Here is a 27,696-nt window from a genome sequence, read left to right on the forward strand (position 1 = left end):
GGAATATAAGATTCTTAATTCTGAAATAATATGTGTATAGTATGTGTTGAGATAATGTGCAATTGTTTAGTCATTCTTCATGCTCAAAACACCAATCCAAAAACTATGAAGGAGTCACTTGTCTTTCTGTTGTAAACTCCAAAGTATATTGGTGTACTCAGCTGCCTGAATGTGGGAGCTACATATTCATTGTGGAAGGAAGTAAAGCTGATTGTGTTCATGCTGTTGCACACAACCTGAAGATTGTCACTGGAATTCATATAGCTGGAGGAAGATCAAATAAATGAGTTCCCAGTCATTGAAAGTTGGTTTAATCACTATGACTGAACAAGCAGTTTACTCCTGAAAACATTTGCCAGAAGAAAATACAGTGGAGACATGAGAGATGGATAAAGGAGTATAACAATTATCCGCGTATTTATCTCAAATGTTCCTATCATGTGGAGAGCTTTTGTTGAAGAGTGAAACCAGATCCAGAAGTTATCTGGGATAGATGTGGAATTAATAGATATGATTTTCCAAAATTGTATCATTAGTGTGATCGGAGGATGAAGATGAAATAAAGAGACGTCCAGATAGGAGTAGGTAAATGGTGGTGGCCCTGCAGGTTGGAATTGAGTGCACCACACAGAGGAGCAGTGTCATGCAGGCATTCTGTCTTGGGCAGGATAATGCGGTCCAAGATCCCCAATGCATTTCAGAACCCGTGAACACTACTGAATCCTCTAGTAGTTTGGAGTCCCCAGTTAAAAACAATGTGGTTTGGAATCTACAGCAGCCAATGAAGTCCACAGTAGAAGGAACAAGAGTCTCCCAACATTTTACTCACCTTGATCGTATCTCCATCTCCTCAGTTCCCAGGCTGCCCTAAAAGCATCCTCTGTTCAACTATAGCATAAACGAAAATCAATACCCTAGCAGAGGGTGAAGGGATCAGATATGGTGCAGAAAGCAGAAAAAAACATATCCAGAGAGAATTTTCACTAACTTGTCTGAAACTCATTTCTCATAATTTTTCTCCATTTGACCTCCCTCAGAATTTGATCCCTGTACACACACTCCAACTCTTGGGGCACATGTCAACAATAAACAGCAGCAATTGTTTAATAGTGAAACATTTAGAAGAGGGAGAGTGTCTGGCTGTGTGACAGATAAGAGTGACAGAGGACACAGAGAAATGGGATGACAGGGTTAAGACAGTGGAACAGAGACCATGGAGGGTGGGTTTATAAACTGCTGGGGGAAGAGCAGAAGATAAAATAATACATGATAAAATAATACATGTATGAATGAGTAATGAGTCGCAGAATATAAAGAAATCAAAATGGCAGGAAATAAAAATCATTTTCCTTAAGAACATGAAATGCAAGTGTTATAAATGCTTCAGTCAAAAATGTAGACTGGCAGTTTGGATTTAAAAATCCCACAACCATGTGCTGTGTACATAGACTCAAAATAAAACACCCATAGAATGAAGGTGCATGCATGAGAAAGGATAGATCATGAAAATGGAAACTGGAAACAAACAGGGGTAGGTATTCTCATATCACACAAAATAAACATCAAGCCACAATTAATCAGAGGAGTTAAAGAAAGAGATATACTGGGGAATAATCCAAAAACAACATATAATAATTGTATCTATCTATGCCTCAACAATGGTGCCTTTATGGACATATAATAAACCATTCTCAATATTAATAATCTAGTAGACAACAAGACAACAATATTGAGTGATATCAACACCCAGCCTCACCACTAGAGAGATCATCCAGATAAACTAAATGAAGATTCTTCACAACTAAAAACCACTATTAATCAAACAATCATTTAGAAAATATTTCATCCATCAACAACTGAATTCCTTTTCTTCTCAGTGTCCCATGGTACATACTGTAAAATAGATCACATTTTTAGGCACAAAGCAAATCATAATAATTACTGAAAATAGAAATAGTTTCTGGGATCCTTAGAAGATGGAAGGAGTTCCCATGTTCTTGGGTTGGCAGAATTAATATTATAAAATTGCCCATACAACCAAAACCACTTCATAGATTCAGTGTAATACCTACCAAAATATCAATGACATCCTTTCACAAAGAGAATGACAGAAAAATTTCTCTTCAAAAAATGAGATAATCATCATCATATGGGAAATCACAAAGGAGCCCAATAGACAAGATCAAAGAGAAACTCTACAAGCACATCATAATTAAGATAGAAAATAAAGAAAGAATATTAAACACCATAAGAAAAAACATTGTAGGTCACAATGGATGTCTTAGCAAATAAAAAAAGATACAATCTCAGGCATTTTATCAGATCTAATAGAGAGAACCTAGGAATCAACCACAAAAAAATGAATAAAAGATACATGAGATTGAACCATACTCCTTTAATAAAGAATGGATCATAGAATACATGATAGGATAAAATCAAGAAATTCTTAGAAACAAGTGAGAACAGAGATACCATATATCAATCTCTGGGTCAGTATGAAAGGGATTCTAGGAGGAAAATTTATAGCATTGAGTAAATACACTTAAAAACAGGGAGTTCTCAAATATCTGAATATGAATAATTAACAAGATTGGACATAGAAAAACTCAGGGAATTCTTAAGTCCAGTAAGATGTACAAATGCTTGACCCCATGGCCACACCTTAATATTTACTGAATCTCCCATATAAGAACCTGTCAGCCTGCAAGGATCAGGGAAAAGCAACCAACTCCTCAACACTCATTCTGAAGTTACTAACAGGAACTCATAATTGCTTTATTAATTAGCAAGTGTGGAGAAAGTTTTTCAGCCTTGTCCTGGGCTCCCCAGGCCTGCCCAGGCCCAGTCCTTGCCTCTCCAGGTGAAGTGATAATTGCTGCCCTGAGGGGAAGTGATGTCACAGGAGCAAAGACCTTTATCTCCGGGCCCAGTTCCCTCCCTCCCTCCATGCTGGCTGTCAGAACCTCACACTGAGCCCGCCAACCTGCACACAGGAAACAGGGTGAGTGTTTTCTATTTCTGTCTCAGAGTGTAAGGGCGGAGGTTTGAGGAAGTGTTCATTTCTGGAAACGAATTTGGGATAGAAACATATTCAGTGCCTGTTTAGACAAAAGAGAGGAAAAATTATTCTGGTGTGACCTGAGTTAGTAAAACAGTCGTGTCCCTGACCTGAGTGATGTCAATCCAGGTTGGCTTTAAGTAGCATGTAATAGAGTCCTCACTGAGGGTGACTATTGTCAATAATTCCAGATATTGATACTGAAGCCTGGTTGTGTAGGTGCTGAAGCATCATCACAATTAAAGCACTCTGATGTCCACATTACCTTACACGATTCATAGAGTAAACCATCACTATTGGCTGGGCACCGTGGCAAGTGCCTGTACTTCTAGAAGCTTGGGAGTCTGAGACAGGAGCATCTTGAGTTCAAAGCCAGCCTCAGCAACTTAGCATGGAGCTACAACTCAGGAGACCCAGTTACCAATTATAATACAAAAAAATAAAAATAAATCTGGTGGTTACATGCCCCTGGCTTCAACCCCTGCCGCAGTCTGGCTGGGCACAAAATCACGAGCCACTCACAGCCTTGTAGATTCAAACAGCAATTCTTTATTCCTGAACTCACACCGGCACTCTACACACGTTCTGGGGGAATTTACATTCTGGGCCCAAATCACTTTCTGGGCAAAATCCCAAAATACTCTCTGAATCCCATGAGAACTCAACGGGAACTCAACGAGCAGGCGTGCCTGAGGCAGCAGGATACGCCCTATTCCCAGCAGGGTACACCTTAAACCTGGAACCGCCCTAAACCTGGATTGTCCTAAACCGGGAACACCCTAAACCCCGATCCACCCTAAACCCGGATCCGCCCTGGTCCTTGAGCAAGGTCACCTTACATGCAATGACACTGCAAATGACCTGGGTCATGCCATGCGTCATTCTTACTTAGCAATGGCCCTCAGCAAACCCCTAGTACCACAAACACACAAAATTATCAGTATTATTGTAGCCACAATAATGATGAGGATAAAACTGTGCAAATCCTAACCCAGAACAGAAACCCAGATCAGCATCTATTTCTGATTCACTCAATGGAGACAGAATGTGCATCTCCACTTAGTCACCTCTGGCATGATGGTTGTGGTGAGAATTCTTCCCCTAATGAACTAAGAACACAGCAGGTGGGGAAATAACTTTATGGTATTGAACAATAGTCGTCTGGACCAAAGCTGTCTTGTGTTGTGTCTTCTGGTTTGTTAATATTCTCACCTTAATCCCAAACCCATGACATGTATTGCTTTGTGTTTCAATTCATACCAAACACAGGGATCCCTAGTCTCTAGACTCTATTTCAAAGTTTCTTATATTGTATTTCAAAAACCTTGTATATTATCAATGGTTTCATAGGTGTTGGTAAGTAGGCAAGTAAGTTTCTATCCTACAGTATACTAGTATTTCATTGCCACGGTTTAGGGACAAAGTAAAGTTATTCAATAATTTATTTATACATTCCTCTATACTTTTGCTCTTGGAATGACAACCAGTTAATATTTCTGCTTCAAAACTAAATATTGAGTGGGTCTTGCATTCATTGAATTCAATAGGGCAGTTTCCTGAGGCTTAACTTTCATTAATGCAAATCATTTTATTAGGATCTGTAAAGTTTCATTTGTAATTCATATTGGCCTACAAATTAAGACTTTAGAACAAATAAAGTTGTTACATCAAAAATATACCAAGAGAAACTAGCAATTTACAATAAATAGTAAGTTATGAAACAAAGTGAGCCCTTGTCTAAATTGGCTGAGAACACAGCTAAATGTGACATTGTGCTAGTGTAGCACAGAGCTCAGTTGACTCTTTGCACCTGGCCTAGCCACATTCAAGTTTCTCATATCTTCACTCATTCACTAAGCACCTGTGACTTTAGACACTCTCATAACCTGTTTGAATTCTCCTTGTTCTGACAATAAAAATAATGTCAGAGTACATATTGAGGACTTATAAAAGTTCAGGACAGGATGATATGTACAGGATTGTGATGGTGGTAACAAATTGTAGGCACTATTTAGACATTTGCCTCTGAGAAGCCTCAAAACAAAACCTTAAGTATGCATTTTTCAGTGGGACTTTGGATTTCAACCGATACAGTTAAATGTGCTGGTGTGGCTTGTTCCTGTGCAAGACTCTGCTGCTCAGAATGAAAATAGCAGTTATTAGGAGAAATTGGAAGAGTCCCCTCCAGGGAAATAAAAATAAGAATGTCCCACACATCTCAGGCTGCAATTAGAATCCTGGGCAATTTCCATCTTTGTCACCGTGAACCTTTCAGAGCTGTGCTTAATGTGGTTGATTCTGAAACACCAGAGGATGGCCAGTTCTCAGTCATTCTCTCCAAAGGTGTCTCTAAGAACATGTGGGTTTTATGTGGAAGCACAGACCCCAAAATTGTGAGAACACGTTGTGTTTGTGTCCTAAAAATTCTGCAGAGTATGTTCATGGGCCGCAACTTTCTGTCCAGTGTCTAATCATCTCAACAATTCCTGAGAACAATTTTATAATCCTAATCTATAAAAGTAGTCTCTTCCTGGATTTTCACAAATATATGATGTGGACTGTGGCATTCTTTTTATTGTCATGTATGTGGGCAGAACAGAAAATGAGACCCCCAATATATTGAGGTTTTAATGGTTATCTGTCCATCTCTATAGGCCGGTGATAGTAATGACCCCTGAATATTTGGTTGTCAAATGCAATAGTAGAAACATCATGAAACTGTATTATTGCAGTTAATCTCAGTGATTTCCGCTTGAGTTCCCATCTAGGCCTCTGATTGAATATTTCACCCTGAGCAGACACCTGCAGAAGGTCAAGTACATCCAATGAATGATCTTTCCCAGCTCACTTTTTTGGTGATTTTACTTTTGGAAGAAGTCAACATGCAGGAGTCATAAGTGCACAGCTCAGTGGGATTTCACAAATGAAACACTTCTCTGTGCAACTAGATCAAGAAACACAATATTGTTCGATTCTCAGAAGAACCTTTGTACGTCTTTAAACCAATAGCCCGCAAGGAGAGGTCTCCTGGGTTGTTTGTAGGAGTGGAATTGTGGGAAGGGAGCTTTTAATCTGTTCTAACATTTCCAAGTTGAAGTTACTTTTACCTGTATCACACTTTAAACAAATGAATCCACACAGCTGAAGTATTTTATGTTTTGCTTTCTTTTAAGTCCTTGTGATTTTTGTGACTCTGGTGTCTGCATTCAATGACATTGTGGGATGGGATTCCACTGTGTGAATGTTAGTTGATTGAATCATTCTGCTGTTAATTGATACACCTGAGTGGCCTTCAAGTTGAAGCTATTATGACCATTCCTGGGACATAAATTCTGGAATTTGTATTCTATGATAATAAATAGAAATTGGACTGGGGAATACACAGTCCAGTGGCAGGGTGCCATGTTGGTTATATCAGTCTACCTTAGAAACCACCAAACACTTTTGTAAAATATCTGTACCAACTTCAGCATGCATTGCCATTGTATGAGATTCCTAGTTAACTTCCACAATGTCAAAACTTGGTATTCTTGACATTTTTATTCTAGTTTCTGTTCCTGTGTGATGATACCAGGGAGTGGTCTTAAGAGAGGCACCAAACATATTCCACTTATGTTTATTCATTGTATAGTGTATTTTCTCTTATAGGATTTTTTGGAATATGTTGCCTATTTTATTGTAGTGTTTATTCTGTAAAGTCACTGCCACTGGACTCTTCTCACGGGGTGTGTAGTATGGCAGTGATGAGAATAAGCTTGTAATTAATGTGACCAAATTTGTTGTTTTAAATATATATGCTTTAAGGGTTTATGCTTTTCAGTAAATATCATTATGCCTAAGACCACAGAAATATTTTGTATCATGAAGTACCATTTTCTTTAAAATTTATATAAAAAATACTTTGAGAACTTATTCATCCTATGATGTGGATGGGGATTGAATTTGCCTGTTCTTCAATGTGACTAGCAAACATTGGTTTATTCTGTAAATGTAGAATCATGCTTTCTGTCCACTGCTCTCACTTCTCATTGCTTCTGCCAGGTTATCACCTCATTATTTCTCATGCTGAGTTCTCCATGAAAAATCTGGGAAATCCCCCTATCCATATGTGCATCTTTATATCTTTGCAATCCCACAGCTGCTCATAGGGAAAGTTACTCTTTCTGTAAAATATACATAATATTCTGTGATGGGTGTCACTGTGTTTTCTAGGCCAGTCTCAAACTCAGACTGAAATGATGGTCCTGCCTCAGCCACCTGAGGAGCAGGAGGCTACAGGTACACACCAATGTTCTGGCTACAAAAAGTTTTAATGAGCTCTTTTGCTCAGAGGAATGACTGTTGCCATAATGTAAAGGACAATGTGCTGAATGACAGAATGGCCTCTGGGAATGTGGCCATAGGACTGATGTTCTTATCACAGATCATTGTTGGAATTCTGAGAAATTTCTCTCAGCTTTATTACTATCTAGTCCTTTCCTACAATAAGTGCACACTAAGGTCCACTGATCTGATCCTTAAGCACCTGAGTGTAGCCAACTGGCTCATCATTCTCTCTAATGGAGTTCCCAGTACAATCACAGCTTTTGGGTTGAAATAATTCTTCAGTGATTTTGGATGCAAAATTATTTTGTACATGCAGCAAGTAGGCAGGAGTGTGTCCATTTTTATCACCTGCCTCTTGAGCATCTTCCAGAACATCACCATCAGCTCCATGAACTCCTGTTGGAAGGATCTCAAAGAAAGAGCTCCCAAGTACTTTGGCTTCTCCTTTTCCTTCTGCTGGATCCTGTACATGGTGGTGAATTCCATTTTTCCTCTCTATGTGCTTGGCAAATGGAGTTGTGAAAACCTGACAGAGAAAAGAGATTTTGGGTACTGTTCTTCTGCAGGTCATGATAAAACCAAGGCTCATTATATGCAGCATTGTTTGCATTACCTGAGGTTGTCTTTTCTGTGCTCATGATCTGGTCCAGTGGCTCCATGGTTCTCCTTCTGTACAGGCACAAGCAGAGGGTTCAGCACATTCACAGCATCAAAGTTTCCCTCAGATCGTGCCCTGAGTCCAGAGCCACCCCGAGAATCCTTGTCCTGCTAGGCACCTTTGTGACTTTCCACACCCTCTCCTCCATATTAAATGTTTGTATAACCCTTTATTTTAATCCCAGTTGGTGGCTGGTGAACACCAATGCCCTGGTCTCCATGAGTTTTCCCACCATCAGCCCCTTTCTTCTCATGAAACATAACTCCATTCTATTCAGGCTCTGCTCCTAAGGAATGCAAAATTACCCAATCTGACCATAAGTATATAAATCATAAATTTTTGCACAATATGCAATTGTTTATTCATTATTCCCTCTCAAAATACTAAAAGAGAAACTTATGGAAGAGTCATTTGTCTTTATGTTGTCAATCCTCAAGGGAACTGGGGTCCTCAGCCATCGGAATAGGAGACCTGCATGCGATGGAGAGGAATGAAGCTGGTTGTCTCATACTGTGCAGTGCATCCTCCATGTTGCTGGAGGCCAACGAAAAGTATCATTTTCTAGTACTTCAAAGTCATTGGACTACAATAATTCCAGAAAACACTTGCCAGAACCTAAGGCAGTTGAGAAATGAGTGGTAGATATTGTGGGCCAACAATTTCCATGTTTTTCCTCCTATGATTTTATCTTATAGAGATATTTTGTTTAGAGGTGAAATCAGACCTAGAAACTTGCTGAAATACACATGGAGTTAATAGATATTTTTCAAAAATGTACTGTCTGTGTATTTAGAGAATGGAGGTGAATAAGAGGGTTTCCCAGGAAGAGTAGTTTTAGGAGCTGCCCTGCAGGTTGGGGTCTGTTGCCGTGGGCAGTGGAGACTGCCATGCCCTAGTCCTTGTGTATGCAGGGGAAGCGGTCCATGATCCCCCCACATTTCTGAATCCACATATGCTCTAAACCCTACACACTGCCTTCCTATTCATGTCGACATGCATATGATAAAGTTCAGGCTGTGAAGTATGGATAGGAAATTAATAGATAAATTAGAACAATTACAATGGCAAATACTAGTGAAAGTGAGGGGAATGTGCTCTAGTCTCTGGGATTCTCCATTTCATCTGAGCTCAATCACAGTATCTGAACCTGGTAAGGGGCACTGCAAACTTTTTTTGTGCTGTTCTAGCCTAGTTTGGAGGCTCCAGCTAAAAGCAAGGTGCTTCCCCATCTAGAAGAGCCCATATGCCCTCACCAGCAGGCACAAGAGAAGCTTTTGTCATTTAAACTTAGCTAATCCACCCCATCTCTTCATTTCAAAGACTGCTGTGAAGGCAAACTCTGTGAAGTTAGGGCACAGTGAAAATCAGCACTCCAGCAGAGCCTGGCGGGATCAGAATCCACCCTGTTAGCCCTAAAAAAACAATCATGGAGAATTTGGGTTCTCTAACTTGTCCACTCCCTCACTGATAAACTCATTTCTCATAGTTTTCCTCTATTTTCCTGACTCAGAACTGGATCACCATGTGACAAGTGCAATGCATGGAGCCCTTGTCAACAGCCACCAGTAGCAGCTGTTTAACTGTGGAGCACGTAGGGAGTGACAGTGTATGACTGCATGCCACATGACACAGAGGGCACAGGGAAAGAGGGGCCACAGGTACAAAATGGTGGCCCAGAGCCTGAAGTAGGGACATGAAAAGAGAAGAGCATAAGAGGCACAGAAGGTCAACAAGGGCACATGTTGTTGGAGATGAAGTCAATGCCAGGCTTAAGGATGCCAAGGGAGATGGCGTGAAGGAAGCCAAGGTTTATATAGGAGCTAAGGCACCAGGAGCAGGGACAGAGACCAGGGGATGGTGGGTAGTGGCCAGGGGCATGAATACAGTTTGTGGAGGAACTGTGGGTGCCTGGAACTTAACAACTGTGGAGCTGGAAGATTTGGGGCCGAGGACACAGGGATGGGCTGAAATATTGGATCTGGGAGTAGATGCAGGGCCAGGGGAAGGAAGACACAGGTGATGCAGTATGCAGGAGCAGGTGGAGGTGTGGAGGGTTGGACTGTGGTCCTAGGAACTGAGAAAACAAGGGACAGTAGGGCAAACAGGGCAGAGGAGGAGGCTAGAAAAGTTGTGGGTGAGAGGAAGGTGCATTTCCCAGTTCTCTGCAGCTCAATACCCAAGCAGTGGGAGTACTGCTTCTCAGCGAGGTGGGTAACTAAGGAAATCCACTGAGATTCTCTAGTGGAGAGTTAGATAATCATGGAGACACAGAAATCCAGAAACTGTGAGCACTGAACAAGAAAGGATACCTCAGAGATGCCAGCCTAGCCGTGAATGCATGGCAGTGTTAGTGCCACCAGTTCACCATGAGCAAGGGGCGGGATGGGGGCAGAAGTGCATGTGGATAAATTTGGCCCAGCAGAAGCTGTGGAGCAGGGAGGCTGGCCCAACCTGGCCAGACACAGTGCTCTAGGGGTCTCTGCTGTTGAGCAGGGCTGAGAGGAGAGCCTGTGGAAGAGGTTGCATAGCAGCTGACAGGAAGGAGCCTGGGATTTCATGGGAGGTATGCTGTGCTGTCCCAGCTAACACCAGTGCTGGATCCAGAGTGAGCCTGGCTGAATTGGAATCTGCACAGACCAGTGCACCAGGGTGATCTGGGTTGGGACAAGCAATGGAGGAGGGGCTTGTTTTCCCTTTGCTTCTGGGAACTCATGCAACCAGCCAGGGAGAGGCCAGAAACTGGTCAGGAGGCACATGTGACATCACATCTGGTCCAGGGAAGTGCAAATTCATAGCTGTGGACTATGAGACCTGTAGGGGATGAGCTGCCCCATCCATCCTGTGAGAGGAATTTGGGGAGCTGATGCTCAGAGGAGTGGATCTGCCTAGCAATAAGAGGCATGTGTCTAATCCTTCTGGAGTAAGTGCCACCCAACAAAGCCCCAAAGCATGGTCACAACTAAATTCCAGCTGCTGGACATTCCCAGGTAGATCTCTGCATCAGCTCTAGCTCTGGGAGTGCACTGACTGAGTCCATCCAGACAAAACTCCATCTGAGGGTGCTCGCCAGTGGTCCCCACCATTTACTGGGACAAGATGGCACAGGGAAAGGCAAAGCTATTGCAAGCAGCTCTATTTCCCAGCCACAAGCCAGCAGTTCAGTGAGGCACAACGAGGTCACTTTAACAACCTCCCATCTGTGGGAAGCCGTTCTCACACATGACTGGTCTACCTCCATAACTGGGTGTGATGTGCTCAGGCCAGCTGTGTCAGAGTTTTATCCCCACTTTTTCCAGGTGCGAGGGCCTGTCTGTGTGGGGTGTGACTGACCATTGACCTGGAAACCAAAAACTGACCCTGACCTTGGAATGCTGTCCCCCTTGAACTTCATTGGATGGAATTTTCCCCTGAATTTTTTGTTTCCCAATAAAAGCCCACTCTCTGGCATGCTCCTTCCTCTTTCTTGCTGGTCTCTTGTGTAAACCTCGCTACCACCAGGTGGCTCGAGGCAGGAGCCAGGAAGGGCCGTCTCTGAGCTGGGCAAGAAAAAGGTAAATTGAGTTTCTGTGTCTTTATTTTGATCTCACCAGTTAACTTCTATGTTTGGAACCTCTAGTATGAAGCTAGCATGCTGTTCGCATGGCAGACCCATCTTTGGTCGAAGGGAGGCACAGCCCAGGGAAAACTGGAAAGGACCCAAGAGCATCCTCCGGGAGCTTCATCCCTGTGAACCATCTTGACCTCTGAGTGGAGAAAGCTCTTCACTCTCCAGTAAGAATTTCTTCCCATTCTTTCTCCTCCCCTGCCCCCTCCCCAGTCTGTCTGTGCTCTTGTTGCACTGATTGCATCAAGGACATACATTACATATGTAAATATGTTACATGAGCATAATACATTCATATAAATTCTATGAGTCCATGTGAACATACATTCATGTATTTTTCTTTCATTGTTGTAATTTTTCCACTCATTTGTTAGGTAGCCTTGTTTGACTTTGGAGGGTGGAGTCTTCCATGATGTTTTTTTCCCATGTTGTGGTTACTAGAACCCTAGATGAAGTAGCTGGTGCTGCTGTTGAACACTAGTGTTACCGTCTAGGGGTGCTGGGTTCATTGTCTCCATTCAGGAAGGAATTGAAACACAGGACACAGAGATAGCAAGCAAGAAGCAGGTTTGTTGCAAAAGTGACAGGGAAACTGTGAAGAGAAGGGGCCCCAGAGCCAGGAGTCAAGTAGGGAGTTTTGGCCTCTTATTTTTATGGTCTCTGGAAATTCCCCACCCCCCACATTAGGACCCCCAGCTCTAATCCTTGAGCCTGCCCCACAAAAGTCCTGAACCCAAGCCTGTTTTGCCTCTGTCCATCTATGGAGAGATGTGCCTTTATTTGTCAGCTCTGACAAACAAATCTTCATGTGCATCTCGGCCTCATGTCCATCTTTCCATCTCCTGGTCTCTCACTTTCCTTTCAGTAATAACTCCATAGGATGGAGTCACCATTTCCTTAAGCATATCCTGACCTCTTGGTGCCCTTTCCAGGTTGGACATAGGCACAGGATCTCACTGTGGCCTGGGTCCTGCCAGTGACATACAAAAGGCAGGTTTCCAGGCAAACATGCTGACTTTGCTGTAAGGGAGCCCTCAGCACAAAGATGTGGGCTCAAGTGCAGAATCAGCCTTGGACGAGTGAGGTCAGGCCTCTGTCTCTAGCTACTGGGCAGTGGTCTCCAGGCCTTTGATATTCCATGCTTGAGAAGTGGTCATGTCTGCCTGGGGATTCGTCACCAAATGTGTGAAGGGCGCTGGGTTGTAGCCGTGTGGTAAATGCACAGGCTCAGAACTCATCATGGGGACAGCATGGGAGGGGGTTCAGGAGCAGCTGTGGGCACCAAGGCCCAGGTGAGCTGCCCTGGAGGACAGTATCCAGGACTGTTGTTTCCTGTGGTGGGGAAGCAGAGCATCTGTGACCCACAGGAAGGATAACAGGAGGCTCCCCACTGGACACCTCTCCTGGACTCTGCCCATCAGCGTCTGCTCTGGCTGACTGTACCCATGTACCTTCCCTGTAGTGAACCATAACCCGGGGCCTAACATGTTTCTATGAGTTTCATGAGCACCTCTAGTTAGTCACTAAAACTAAGGGTGATTTTGTTAATATCCAGACTTGCAAATGGGTCAGGAGTAATGGTGATACTGTGTGGCCTGTGACCCTCAAACCTCTCAGGTGGCATTGGGTAGAGGTCCCTGTAGAGACCAAGGACTGAGTTTTGACCATTATGTTTTCTGTTTCTTCAGCAGTTAACTTGGCCAATGAGTGTGCCTTATTTCTCTGGAGACACAAGTGTAGGTTTTCCAGGAAGCGTCCAGTGCTGTTGGATTGAAAGGGCAGTGTTTGCCAAGGAGGCCAGGGGCAAATGACAGTCAGTGTAGGCGATGAATGATTCCCTTAAATCAGGAACTTGGGGCTGGTACAATAGGAAAGAATAAAATGCTAGACCTTCAGGTCACTTCCTCCTCCCCCAAACTGTTGCCCAGGTTACCTGCCCCCAGGGAACACTTTCTCCCACCAAAGAGTTGTCATGAATGGCCCCTGGGCTGCTCCCCTGTTGGCCTCCTTTCAGGTCTCAGATCATTTCACCTTTTGGTTCTTCCAGCTGTGGGTCTTGTAGGAAGGTAAGAGGAAAGGTGGGCAAAAGACAAAGGAAATCTAAAACTTGTAAAAGGGCAGATAACCCACTTCCTTGGTCCTGACTTACAACTTGGACCGCTCCTCTGCCTCTGTGGAGTCCTTGTCCCTCTCTGTTCTCTGTCCTGTAAGTAAAACTTTCTGCACTTGCATCAGCATTTCTTGGTGTTTAATCTTCAGCACAGGGGAAATTGATTGGTTCTCAACACATGTATCTAACAATGAGCAAGATTTCTGTTGATCTTTTTTCTTTAATTAATTAATTAATTAAACTGCCAACAATGTAACTAGGAGAACAAGTGGGTAGTAAAACTAGGCCATTTAGAAAAAAAGTGGGGAATAGATGGTGTTTGTGGAATATAAACAAACAACAGGCCAATAAACTCATACACTGCTGGTGGGATTGCAAGTTTGTGCACCCACTATGTATAGCAGTATGGATATTTGTCACAAAAAACAAACAAACAAACAAAAAACAACTTGAAAAGGATCCACCGTTTGACTCAATTATCCCACTCCTAGGTATATAGCCAAAGGATTTATAATCAGTATACTAAGTGACATGACCACATCAATGTTTATAACAGCATATTTCACAATAGATAAGATACAGAGCCAAACTAGGGTCCCTTCCACAGAAGAATGGATGAAGAAAATATGATCTACATACACAACAGAGTATTATTCACCCATAAAGAAGAATGACTTTATGACATTTGCCAGTAAATAAATGGATGAATCTAGAGAATAGAATAATACACTAATGCCAAAGTGAAATACACAAATCCCAAAATCAAGTTCAAATATTTTCTCTGATATGTGGAAGCTAAGCCTCAATAAGGGGCCAGCCAAGCCAGACCAGAGGAGGAAGCCTGGCCCAGCCTTGTGTGCTAGTCCAGAGGAAGCCCATCAACCTTTAAAACCAACCAAAGCGGGTGTGGCTACCAGCACGGTTCTGCGGCTGATCCAGGTACCCGGTTTCCAACTCCCCTACCCTTAGCTGCGATAACTCAAAATATTTCCCACAAGCTTTTGGGGGTTGTAGCTATCAATGCAAAACAACAACTGTACAGGCACCTGGTTTCTACCTCAGAGACTAGAGTAGGGAAGATACAGGTGGAAGCTCATTTCCTTTCACACTGGCTATACCCACCACCCTGAATACAGAGGCTCAAGCTAGGAATAGGCAATGCTACCTACTGGAAGAAAGGAAAACAGTGTTCTGAGAGACTTTTTTTTTCTTTTCTTTCTCTCTTTTCTTCTCTCTCTTCCACAACTTCAACATATGTGAAACCAAGAACTGTGCATGAACAACCGAATTACCAACGTAATATAATATAGAGGAATTGCATATACCCCACCTTCCCCCCATTTTTTTCTTTATTTCTATCTTACTTTCCTTTTCCTTCTCTCTTATTTCTCTTTTATTTTCTTCATTTGTATACCCCTTACCCACTTTCAATCTCCTAACTTTTGCTATCTATACATAGGGTAACTATCTAAACCCAGATAGGAGGTTGAGTCTATACATTCTTCCATAAATTACCAGTCTATTGGTTAGAGTTCTCCAAAGGTGCTAAGTTAGTTTAACCACATACCCTCACTCCTTTCCCTCTAAGTATAACATCCTTCATCTGAAATTAAGTTTTCTATATGCCACCAGATATGGTATGCCTTTTATGAAACTAATGACTATATTCTTAAGTAATAATTAAAACCAATACCTATAGACTTAGAATCTAACTATAAATGTATTAATAATGAAAACTTGTGCTTAGATGATGTACTGTTGATATTGGGAACTGTTAACATTGTCTTTCTCCGCAAAAGAGGGATTTTGGAGCTATACAAGAACAATATTAATATATAAGGGGAAAACCATTAACACAACAGTTTCACAAAGCTAGAAAGAAACATGAGCAGTATGAAAAGACAAGGAAAGAAAGGACCACGATCAATACAGGTCAATTCAACATTAGATGAGGTAATGTCTGCACCTCATGGCATGTCAGATAAAGAGTTCAGGATATACATGCTTCAGATGCTCTGGAGTCTCAAGGAAGACATTATTCAGCAAATTCAGACAATGAAAGATCACTTCGACAATGAATTACATAAACAAATCCAAGAATCAAAGATCAAATCTACAGGGAGATAGAGGATTAAAAAAAAGTGAAATCCTGGAAATGCAGGAAACAATAAACCAAATTAAAAACTCAAATGAGAGTATTACCAGCAGAGTAGAACACTAGAAGATAGAACTTCAGACAACGAAGACAAAGTTTTTAAGCTTCAAAAGAACATAGACAGCTCAGCGAGAATGTTAAGAAATCATGAGCAGAACATCCAAGAATTATGGGATAACATAAAGAAACCAAACATAAGAGTTATTGGGATACAAGAGGGTATAGAGGTCCAAACCAAGGGAATGAGCAATCTATTCAATGAAATAATACTAGAAAACTTCCCAGACTTAAAGAATGAAAAAGAAATCCAAATACTAGAAGCCTACAAGACACCAAATGTACAAAATCATAAGAGATCCACACCAAGACACATAATAATGAAGATGCCCAACATTCAGAATAAGGAGAGAATCTTAAAAGCCACAAGAGAGAGGAAGCAGATTACATTTAGGGGTATACCAATCAGGATAACAGCTGATCTTTCAACACAGACTCTGAAAGCTAGAAGATCCTGGAACAACATATTTCAAACACTGAAATAAAAAGGGTTCCAACCAAGAATCATGTATCCAGTGAAATTAAGCTTCAAGATTGAAGATGAAATAAAAATCTTCCATGATCAACAAAAGTTAAAAGAATTTGCAGCTAGAAAACCAGCTCTTCAAAACATCCTTGGCAAAACATTACAGGAAGAGGAAATGAAAAATATCAATGAAAATCAACAGCAGGAGGTAGTACAGTAAAGGAAAAACTAATCATAGAGGAAAAACAAATCATGTTAAGTAACATACATAATCAAATATGGCTGGAACTACAAACCATATCTCAATAGTAACCCTAAATGTTAATGGCTTAAATGCACCAATCAAAAGACATAGGCTAGTAGAATGGATCAAAAAACAAAAAAGATCCAACAATATGCTGCCTACAGGAGACTCATCTGATTGGAAAAGACATACACAGACTGAAGGTGAAAGGATTGCAAAAATCATATCACTAATATGGTCCCCAGAAGCAAGCAGGGGTGTCCATACTTGTATCAAATAAAATAGACTTCAAGCAAAAGTTAGTCAAAAGGGATAAACAAGGACACTACATACTGCTCAAGGGAACCATACACCAACAAGACTTGACGATCTTTAATATATATGCCCCAAACATTGGTGCAGCTACGTTCATCAAACAAACTCTTCTCAAGTTCAAGAGTCAAATAGACCACAACACAATACTCATGGGAGATTTTAACACACCTCTCTCACCACTTGACAGATCTTCCAAACAAAAGATGAATAAAGAAACGATAGAGCTCAATAATACAATTAATAACTTAGACTTAATTGATATATACAGAATATACCACCCAACATCAAGCGGATACACTTTCTTCTCAGCAGCACACAGATTCTTTTCAAAAATAGACCATATATTATGTCACAGGGCAAATCTTAGCAATTACAAAGGAGTAGACATACTGCCATGTATTTTATATGATCATAATGGAATGAAATTGGAAATCAATAATAAAATGAGAAAGGATAAATCCTACACCATATGGAGATTAAACAATATGCTAATGAATGAACAAAAGGTTACAGAAGACATCAAAGAGGAAATTAAAAAATTCTTAGAGGTAAATGAAAACTCAGACACAACATATTGAAATCTCTGGGACACTATGAAAGCAGCACTAAGAGGAAAATTCATTTCATGGAGTTCATTCCTTAAAAGAAGGAAAAGCTAACAAATAAATGACCTCACACTACACCTCAAAGCCTTAGAAAAAGAAGAACAAATCAGCAGCAAATACAGTAGAAGGCAAGAAATAATTAAAATTAGAGCCGAAATCAATGAAATAGAAACAAAAGAAACAATCGAAAAAATTGACAAAACTAAAAGTTCGTGCTTTGAAAAAATAAATAAGATTGATAGACCACTAGCCACGCTAACAAAGAGAAGAAGAGAGAGAACCTAAATTACTAGCTTACTGGATGAAAAAGGCAACATCACAACAGACACTGCAGAAATACAGAAGACAATTAGAAATTATTTTGAAACCCTATACTCTAATAAAATAGAAGATAGTGAAGGCATCAATAAATTCCTTAAGACATATGAACTACCCAGATTGAGTCAGGATGATATAAACAACCTAAACAGACCAATATCAAGTGAGGAAATAGAAGAAGCCATCAAAAGACTACCAACCAAGAAAAGCCCAGGACCGGATGGATATACAGCAGAATTTTACAAGAGCTTTAAAGAAGAACTAATATCAATACTCTACAATCTATTTCAGGAGATAGAAAAAGAGGGAGAACTTCCAAATTCATTCTATGAGGCCAATATCACCCTGATTCCCAAACCAGATAAAGACACCTCAAAGAAAGAAAACTACAGACCAATATCCCTGAAGAATTTAGATGCAAAAATCCTCAATAAAATTCTGGCAAAAAAGATACAAAAATATATCAAAAAGATCGTGCACCATGATCAAGTAGGATTCATCCCTGGGATGCAAGGCTGGTTCAACATACGGAAATCAATAAACGTTATTCACCACATCAACAGACTTAAAGATAAGAACCATATGATCATCTTGATAGATGCAGAAAAAAAGCATTCCACAAAGTACAGCATCCTTTATGTTCAAAACTCTGGAAAAACTAGGGATAAAGGAACTTACCTCAACATTCTAAAAGCTGTATATGCTAAGCCTCAGGCTAGCATCATTCTAAATGGAGAAAAACTGAAGGCATTCCCTCTAAAATCTGGAACAAGACAGGGATGCCCTCTATCACCACTTCTATTCAATATAGTTCTCGAAATACTGGCCAGAACAATTAGACAGACGAAAGAAATTAAAGGCATTAAGATAGGAAAAGAAGAACTTAAATTATCACTATTTGCAGATGATATGATCCTATAGCTAGATGATCCAAAAGGGTCTACAAAGAAACTACTAGAGCTAATAAATGAATTCAGCAAAGTGTCAGGATATACAATCAACACGCATAAATCAAAGGCATTCCTGTATATCAGCTACAAATCTTCTGAAATGGAAATGAGGAAAACAACCCCATTCACAATATCCTCAAAAAAAAAATACTTGGGAATCAACCTAACAAAAGAGGTGAAAGATTTATACAATGAAAACTACAGAACCCTAAAGAGAGAAATAGAAGAAGATCTTAGAAAATGGAAAAATATACCCTGTTCATGGATAGGCAGAACTAACATCATCAAAATGGCAATATTACCAAAAGTTCTCTATAGGTTCACTGCAATGCCAATCAAAATCCCAAAGGCATTTCTTGTAGAAATAGAGAAAGCAATCATGAAATTCATATGGAAAAATAAAAGACCCAGAATAGCAAAAGCAATTCTAAGCAGGAAGTGTGAATCAGGAGGTATAGCAATTCCAGATTTCAAACTGTACTACACAGCAATAGTAACAAAAATAGCATGGTACTGGTACCAAAACAGGCGGGTGGACCAATGGTACAGAATAGAGGACACAGAAACCAATCCACAAAATTACAACTATCTTATATTCGATAAAGAGGCTAAAAGCATGCAATGGAGGAAGGATTGCATCTTCAACAAATGGTGCTGGGAAAACTGGAAATCCATATGCAACAAAATGAAACTGAATCCCTTTCTCTCACCATGCACAAAAGTTAACTCAAAATGGATCAAGGAGCTTGATATCAAATCAGAGACTCTGCATCTGATAGAAGAAAAAGTTGGCTCCCATCTACATATTGAGGGGTCAGGCTCCAAATTCCTTAATAGGACACCCATAGCACAAGAGTTAAAAACAAGAATCAACAAATGGGACTTACTCAAACTAAAAAGTTTTTTTCTCAGCAAGAGAAACAATAAGAGAGGTAAATAGGGAGCCTACATCCTGGGAACAAATCTTTACTCCTCACACTTCAGATAGAGCCCTAATATCCAGAGTATACAAAGAACTCAAGAAATTAAGCAATAAGAAAACAAATAACCCAATCAACAAATGGGTCAAGGACCTGAACAGACACTTCTCAGAGGAGGACATACAATCAATCAACAAGTACATGAAAAAATGCTCACCATCTCTAGCAGTCAGAGAAATGCAAATCAAAACCACCCTAAGATACCATCTCACTCCAGTAAGATTGGCAGCCATTATGAAGTCTAACAACAAAAAGTGCTGGCGAGGATGTGGGGAAAAGGGTACACTTGTACATTGCTGGTGGGACTGCAAATTGGTGCGGCCAATTTGGAAAGCAGTATGGAGATTCCTGGGAAAGCTGGGAATGGAACCACCATTTGACCCAGCTATTGCCCTTCTCGGACTATTCCATGAAGACCTTAAATGACATAACCCACTTGAATCAAATTGTGAAATATGATATATCAAGAACTATGTAATGTTTTGAACAGCCAACAATAAAAAATTAAAAAAAAAAAAGACCTTAAATGAGCGTACTTTAGGGATACTGCTACATCGATGTTCATAGCAGCACAATTCACAATATCTAGACTGTGGAACCAACTTAGATGTCCTTCAATAGATGAATGGATTAAAAAATGTGGCATTTATACATAATGGAGTATTACTCAGCACTACAAAATGACAAAATCATGGAATTTGCAGGAAAATGGATGGCATTAGAGCAGATATGCTAAGTGAAGCTAGCCAATCCCTAAAAAACAAATGCCAAATATCTTCTTTGATATAAGGAGAGCAATTGAAAACAGAGCAGGGAGGAAGAGCATGAGAAAAAGATTAACACTAAACAGGGACGAGAGGTGGGAGAGAAAGGGAGAGAGAAGGGAAATTGCATGGAAATGGAAGGAGACACTCATTGTTATACAAAATTACATATAAGAGGATGTGAGGGCAAAGGGAAAAAAAACAAGGGTGAGAAATGAAGTACAGTAGATGGGGTAGAGAGAGAAGATGGGAGGGGAGGGGAGGGGGATAGCAGAGGACAGGAAAGGCAGCAGAATACAACAGTCACTAGTATGGCAATATGTAAAAACGTGGATGTGTAACCGATATGATTCTGCAATCTGTATACGGGGTAAAAATGGGAGTTCATAACCCACTTGAATCAAATGTATGAAATATGATATGTCAAGAGGTTTGTACTGTTTTGAACAACCAATAAAAAAGAAAAAAAAAGCCTCAATAAGGGGTGGGGGGCAGATAAAAGAATAGAAATTTTCAGGGAATTAAGGGGAGGGATGAGTATGGGAAAACGAAGGGCATGGAATAAATCTGACATGACTATCCTGTGTACATATAGGAATATGTCACAATGAAGCTCACCATCCTGTACATTAATGAAAAGTTACTTTAAAAAATAACTATGAGAAAATGGCAGAAAGATCAGTAGAGGAAAGAGTAGGAGTTAGGAGAGCTAAGGGGGAAGGGCAGGTGGGCAGGTACTGGGAACATAATTAAAATAAGATATATTCCATGGTTTTGTAATGATGTCAAAATAAATTTTATTGTCATGAATCCCCCCCCCCAAAAAAAAAACAATGAAATATCCATCCAAAGAAATTTATAAAAATATATAATTAAAAATATAACCCAGGCTGGAGTGGGTTCTGCGGCACTATTATGGGCATGCCACACAGGGAGTCTCTACCCAATTTCAGCAAAAGCCAGAGAGCAGCTTCTTTCTGAGCATTTGAACCCAACAGTCGAATCCCCACCTGCTGCAGTCTGGCTGGGCACAAAATAACTGAGCTGCCAGGAGGCACATGTAGGTTCAAAACAGGAAATCCTTTTCTGCCAGAACTACTCCTGTGAACGCCACCCACAGGGCCTTCCAGGAACCACCAACCAGAAATCCCTCCTCTGGAACTTCCCCAACCAAAGCAAGAACTCCAAAGTAGTGGGAGCCCAAGGCAGACAGCAGGGGTCTAATATACAATTGAATACACAGCTTAACATAACCATCATCATCTCAATGGCTCACTGGCCATCACCTAAATGCCATGCATCATTCCAACTCTGCTGTGGCTATCAGCACTCACCCACAATCCTGTCACCCTCATTATGAGAAAGGGAAAAGGGTTCATTTGGGAATCCTCAGCATCTAACCTGTGCACCTGCAGACCAGTGGAGCCTGCACTTTAAAGATAGCTGAACAGAGATGTGCTTGGCTCAGTGATCAGTATTCCCCAGAGGGCCATCATCCAGGGACACTGACTGGGATCATAGTTAACTTGTAAGGTTTTGTCTCCACACTCACTGCTTCTTCTGGACATCAGACCCCAGAGCTGCCTGTTAGTAAGGCTTGGAATCCACAGGAAGCCTGCTCTGGTGCCCTGGATTTGGAGGATGGGGGATTAGAGATTCCTCAGTCCATCCTGATCCTCTGAGGAAGACAAATCTCTTGAAAACACTTGGAATCAGGGACCTTAGACAGAAAAATACAATGATGGGGACTGTCCCACATAGACTGAGAATCAAAAGACAAATTAGGGGAAGAGATACTGCACAAAGAAGGAATCGGAGTTTCTGTCTTGTAAAGCTGAGCAAAGGGTGTCAGGGACATTCAGTGCTAGACCTGCAGGAGGAGAGATGCCCAGGCTCAGCAGAGGCATAAAGGAGAGTGGGGGGGACTCAAGGCCCAGCTTCCTGAGGGATGGGGCTTTTCTGATGCCCCTCTCTTCCTAACAGCTGGTCCAGCTCTCCTGTATCTCCTCAACAAGTTGCAAAATATCACGCCAAGCCCTGGCTCCTGACCACATCATCACTCAGAGGCTGGTTCTCACAGGCCATGGGGACCGGAGGCTGCCTTCCAGGGCGGCACCTGGCCACGTAATCCTCACAGTAACACCTGTTCATCTGTCTGGTCTCTAGTGTGGTGAGACCCTGAGTCCACCATGTTCCTGGGAATTTTTAATCAGCTTATTGATGAGAGAGGCAAGACAGACACTCTTCAACAAGGGGTGATTGATCACAGATGGAGCACAGCCCAGGGGTCCTGATCGTCCTTTCCAGGGGTCACTGAGGCAGGCTGTTGGGAGTCCACCCACTCCAGGATCTCCTTGTAGTCCATTCTGTCTCACAAGTCTGAAGGTTGAAGTTAACCCTGAGCATTGCACATGCCTATGCTAGATGTTCTGCTTTTACTCTGACAGCTGCTGCTTACTCTGGGTTGCTGACTTCTGCACTTGGGCCACACATGGTCACTGCTGCTGTACCACAGAGCACTGGTGCTGCATGAGGTCATGGTTTGGCAGCTCATCTTTGGGAATCTTCAGGCTGCACTGGCTCCTTCAAGACTTCTGAATTATGTTGAATAAAATCTCTTTGAAAATATGTGTGGAAAGGGGTTACATCATAACCCAGGTATCATCACTGGAACCCAGGTCCTTCCAAGTGCTGGGGACAGGTTTTCTGTTCATAAGGCTTGACCCCCTCATGCCCCCAATCAGTGCCCCTCTGCAGATGCTCCAAGTGACCCATCCTGTTGGCTACTCTCCAACTGAGTCTTCCTTCCTAGTGACAAGCTCCATGGCCAAGGGATGGTTGTGATGACACCATCAGATGTCACAATCATGAGCATTTGCTCTGGGTGTGGTCAGTAATCTTTATACCCCTGCCTGCCTGGAGCTGGGGCCTCAGGATCACAGAATAGGCCCTGTTCCAGGCCCCAGGCTCCCCCCAAAAGCGAAGAGATGGAGAAGGAGAGGAAAGAAGACAGAATTAGCAATATTTAGCCTTAAAAACTGAGAGAAGCCTGGAGTCCAATGAGACATACAATTCTCTGTCGCTCATAGGTCACACCTCATTATTTCCTGAACGTTCCATATGAGACCCTCTCAGCCCCACAAGGATCATGCAAAAGACTCATCAGTTATTAAGAAGTTACTAACAAGGAACTCATAATTGCCTTATTAATTAGCAAGTGTGGAGAAAGTTTTTCAGCCTTGTCCTGGGCTCCCCAGGCCTGCACTGTCATTGCCTCTCCAGGTGAGGTGATAATTGCAGCCCAGAGGGGAAGTGAGGTCACAGGAGCACAGACCTTTATCTCAGGGCCCAGCTGCCTCCCTCCCTCCATGCTCGCTGTCATGACCTCACACTGAGTCCAGCACCTTGCACACAAGAAGCAAGGTGAGTGTTTTCTGTTTCTGTCACAGAGGCAGTGTGTGTAAAGGGATAACTTTGAGAACGTGCTCAGTTCTGGAAAGGATTCGGGATTGAAACAGATTTATTGCCAATAGAGACCAGGGAGAGGAACATTTGTTTGTTGTGTGCTGTGTTAGTAAAGGAGTCATGTGGCTGAACTGTTGCCAATTGCTCTTGGCTCCCAATGTTATTTAATAAAAGAATACACTGAGGATATTTCTAGGTGAATAATACCATTCACAGTGAACTCTGATTTGGAAGGGGCTTAAGGACAACTACTTTGCTCTTCACATTACTTTAGACAGAACTTAGGATACATTTTGAACTGCTATGATGGCTGTGTGTGTAATGCTTCATGCCTATAGTAAAGATGGGACTGAAACCATTAGGGTCACCTCACTTGGGACTGTTCTGGAATAAAAGATGTTCTTTTCCAACTCTACATTCCAGTCACCTATGGTAGACAGGAATTGCGTCTCCTCTGAATGCCTGTGCTGTGATGGCTGAGGTGAGACTCTCTCCCTGCTGGACACACAGTGAAGGTAACTTTATAATGAAGAGAGATGGACAGTGGTTGTCAGAACCAAATGAATCTGTGATTTCCTATGGTTTAATAATATTCCAACATTAATCACAAACTCATGGCATTTTCCTTTGTTTTTTATTTTATTCATCACTGAATTCACATGCTCCAGCTTCTACTGACATACCTCTTATATTAAGTGTCCTCCACAAATCCTGCTTCATTACTGACAGTTTCACTAATGTAGCTCTCAGGAAAGAGAAACTTTTAGCCTTAAATCAGTGAAGACTTCATTTCTACCATGAACTACTTTATCAGATATTAGTACATCATATTTCATAGTTTATGACCCAAGTAATATTTTTGAATATTTTATTTATAGATTTCAGTATGGTTTTATTCCAGAAATGACAATATTTCTGCTGTGGAACTGTCTGTTTAGAGGGGATATTCTTCCATTCATTTATTTTAAATAATAAAAGCACAGCATTTTGTAACATTTAATTTGATTTCTCATAATTTTTCCTCCTCATTTGTTTTTAACTTTTTATTCGTGTATTATAGTTATACATAATACTGGGGCTCATTCTGACATAACTATGCATGCTTAGCATATAATTAGCTCCATTTAAGTCCCCACTGCTTTCCTGTACCTAACCTCCTCCCTCTCCTTCTTCCCGTGTGGAATTCAACCTTGGGTCAGTCTTACATTCATTAAAAGTAGAGACAGGGCAAGTTCTGTGGGACGGCATGGGCATTTGTCAGTTTGGAATTGCTGGCACAGAGTTTTATATCTCATCCAGTAAGTGTATACCAACAGTTTTGCCACCTTTGCACCAATTTTAATACCCATTGCCAGTTCATGAGATCCCGGGCCTATCTTCATCCTTCCCAATTGTGGTACTTCCTGCGATTTTATTTTAGATTCTGGTTGGCTTGTTATTATACTGGGGAGTGGCTTCAATGAAAACACTGAACTTCCTCCCCATGTTTACTATTCATTGAATTAAGCATTTTGTCTTCAGTACCTTTTGGAAAGGTTTGCCAATTTTTAATCTATTGTGCAATTTGTAAGACTGTTAGAGTTGGATACCTCAAACTTACCATGGGTATGTATGGCATCTAATAAAAGTTAATGCTCAATTTAATGTACCTTAACTTCTCATTTCAACAATATGTTTTGATATATTTGTGCTTTTTAATAAACATTTTCTTACTTAAGACATCAGAAATATTCTTTTTGTTATTATAAAAGGTCCATTGCTTACTTTAAATTTTAGCTCAGAAATTCTCTAAGATCTGATTTGTTGTATGGAGACAATGTTGATTTAAGTTCTTTTTCCAATGTGAATAGCAAATATCAGTTCATTCTGAAACATAAAATGCTAAATTCTTTCTATGACCTTGCTCTCACTATTTATTGCTCCTCCCAGGTTAGCGTCACCTGATCATCAAGGCTCAGTTTTCTAGAAAGCACACTGTCAATTCTCCCCAGTAACTTGTGCACCTTGAGGTCTTTGAAATCCTGCAGGTGCATGCAATGAAAGCTGCTCTTGGTGTCAAAAAATTATTTTAAGAAGGGAATCTCACTATGTTGCTCAGACTGGCTTGAAATTCCTGTGCTGCCGTGATCCTCCTGCCTCAGTCTTCAGGTTAGCAAGTGGTTACAGGTGCTCAAAACAGCACTGTGTACAGCTTATTGTTAATGAGTCATTTTACTCAGAGGAATGACTGTTGCCATAATGTAAAGGATGATGTGCTGAATGACAATATGACCTTCCAGAATGTGGCAATAGGACTGATGTTCTTATCACAGGTTGCTGTTGGAATTCTGGGAAATTTCTCTCTGTTTTATTATTATTTAGTCCTTTCCTGCAATGACTGTACAGTAAGGTACACAGATATGATTCTCAAGCACCTAATTATAGCCAATTCCTTGATCATTCTCTTTAAAGGAATTCCCCAGACAATCACAGCTTTTGGATTGAAGCATTTTCTCAATGACCTTGGATGCAAACTTATTTTGTACATTCAGCGAGTGGGCAGGAGTGTGTCCATTGTCATCACCTGCCTCTTGAGTGTCTTCCAGAACATCACCATCAGCCCCATGAACTCCTGTTGGCAGGATCTCAAAGGAAAAGCTCCCAAGTACATTGGCTTCTCCATTTTCCTCTGCTGGATCCTGTACATGGTGGTGAATTCCATTTTTCCTCTCTATATGCTCAGCAAATGGAGTAGTGAAAACCTGACAGAGAAAAGAGATTTTGGGTACTGTGCTTCTGCAGGTCGTGACAAAATAACCAACTCGTTATATGCAGCCTTATTTGTATTTCCTGAAGTTGTCTTTTCTGTGCTCATGATCTGGTCCAGTGGCTCCATGGTTCTCCTTCTGTACAGGCACAAGCAGAGGGTTCAGCACATTCACAGCATCAAAGTTTCCCCCAGAACCTCCCCTGAGTCCAGAGCCACCCAGAGAATCCTTGTCCTGGTGGGCACCTTTGTGACTTTCCACACCCTCCCCTCCCTATTGAACGTTCATATTGCTCTATTTTCCATCCCCACAGGGTGGCTGGTGGACACCAATGACCTAATAGCAGTGTGTTTCCCCACTGTCAGCCCCTTTATTCTCATGAGCCGTGAGTCCACTGTATCCACTTTATCCAGGCTCTTCTTCATCCGCATAAAGAATACAAAGTCCTGCTGGGTACTGTGGCATGTGCATGAAACCCCAGCAACTCGGGGAGCTAAGACAGGAGCATCCCAACTTAAAGGCCAGCCTCATCAAGTTAGTAAGTCCCTGTCTTAGAAATGAGAAAGAAAAAGAGATGGAGATGAAGCTCAGTGGTACTCAGTGGTAAAGCACCCAGGGTTCAGTCCCCAGTATCAGGATACAACTCAAACGTTTCCCCATTGTATCATAAGTACATGATTGCATGTTTTCGCATCACGTTCACTAGCCATCCTAGTTCCTGTTGATCAAATGGAATGGATGAGTCCTCAGTCCTTCCAGGTCATTTGAATCAAGTGCTGCTCTCCTGGAAAGTTGGCCTGGAGCAAATGCATTGGAGAAATGAGTGTGGACCTGTGGGAGGATAATTCTCCTTAGCATCGCCAGTAAGTTTTTA

General features: G+C 41.4%; 1 protein-coding gene and 1 pseudogene across 1 annotated transcript; both read left to right on the top strand.

Moving 5' to 3' along the window:
* Positions 1 to 7,436: 7,436 nt before the first annotated feature.
* On the top strand, positions 7,437 to 8,332 carry LOC124107779 (vomeronasal type-1 receptor 4-like; annotated as a pseudogene).
* A 17,995-nt stretch (positions 8,333 to 26,327) lies between these two features.
* Positions 26,328 to 27,696, top strand: LOC124107992 (vomeronasal type-1 receptor 4-like). The gene has a single exon (XM_046466368.2). It carries the CDS (start codon positions 26,343 to 26,345, stop codon positions 27,375 to 27,377), a length of 1,035 nt encoding a protein of 344 aa, XP_046322324.1. The 5' UTR covers positions 26,328 to 26,342; the 3' UTR covers positions 27,378 to 27,696.

This window comes from Marmota monax, unplaced genomic scaffold, assembly GCF_021218885.2.
Source record: "Marmota monax isolate L192 unplaced genomic scaffold, Marmota_monax_Labrador192_F-V1.1 WCK01_AAM20220418_F8-fsc00160, whole genome shotgun sequence".
NCBI lineage: Eukaryota > Metazoa > Chordata > Mammalia > Rodentia > Sciuridae > Marmota > Marmota monax.

Excerpts from the sequence above, each read along its gene's own strand:
- LOC124107992 (XM_046466368.2), top strand. The coding sequence starts at position 26,343 with ATGACCTTCCAGAATGTGGCAATAGGACTGATGTTCTTATCACAGGTT.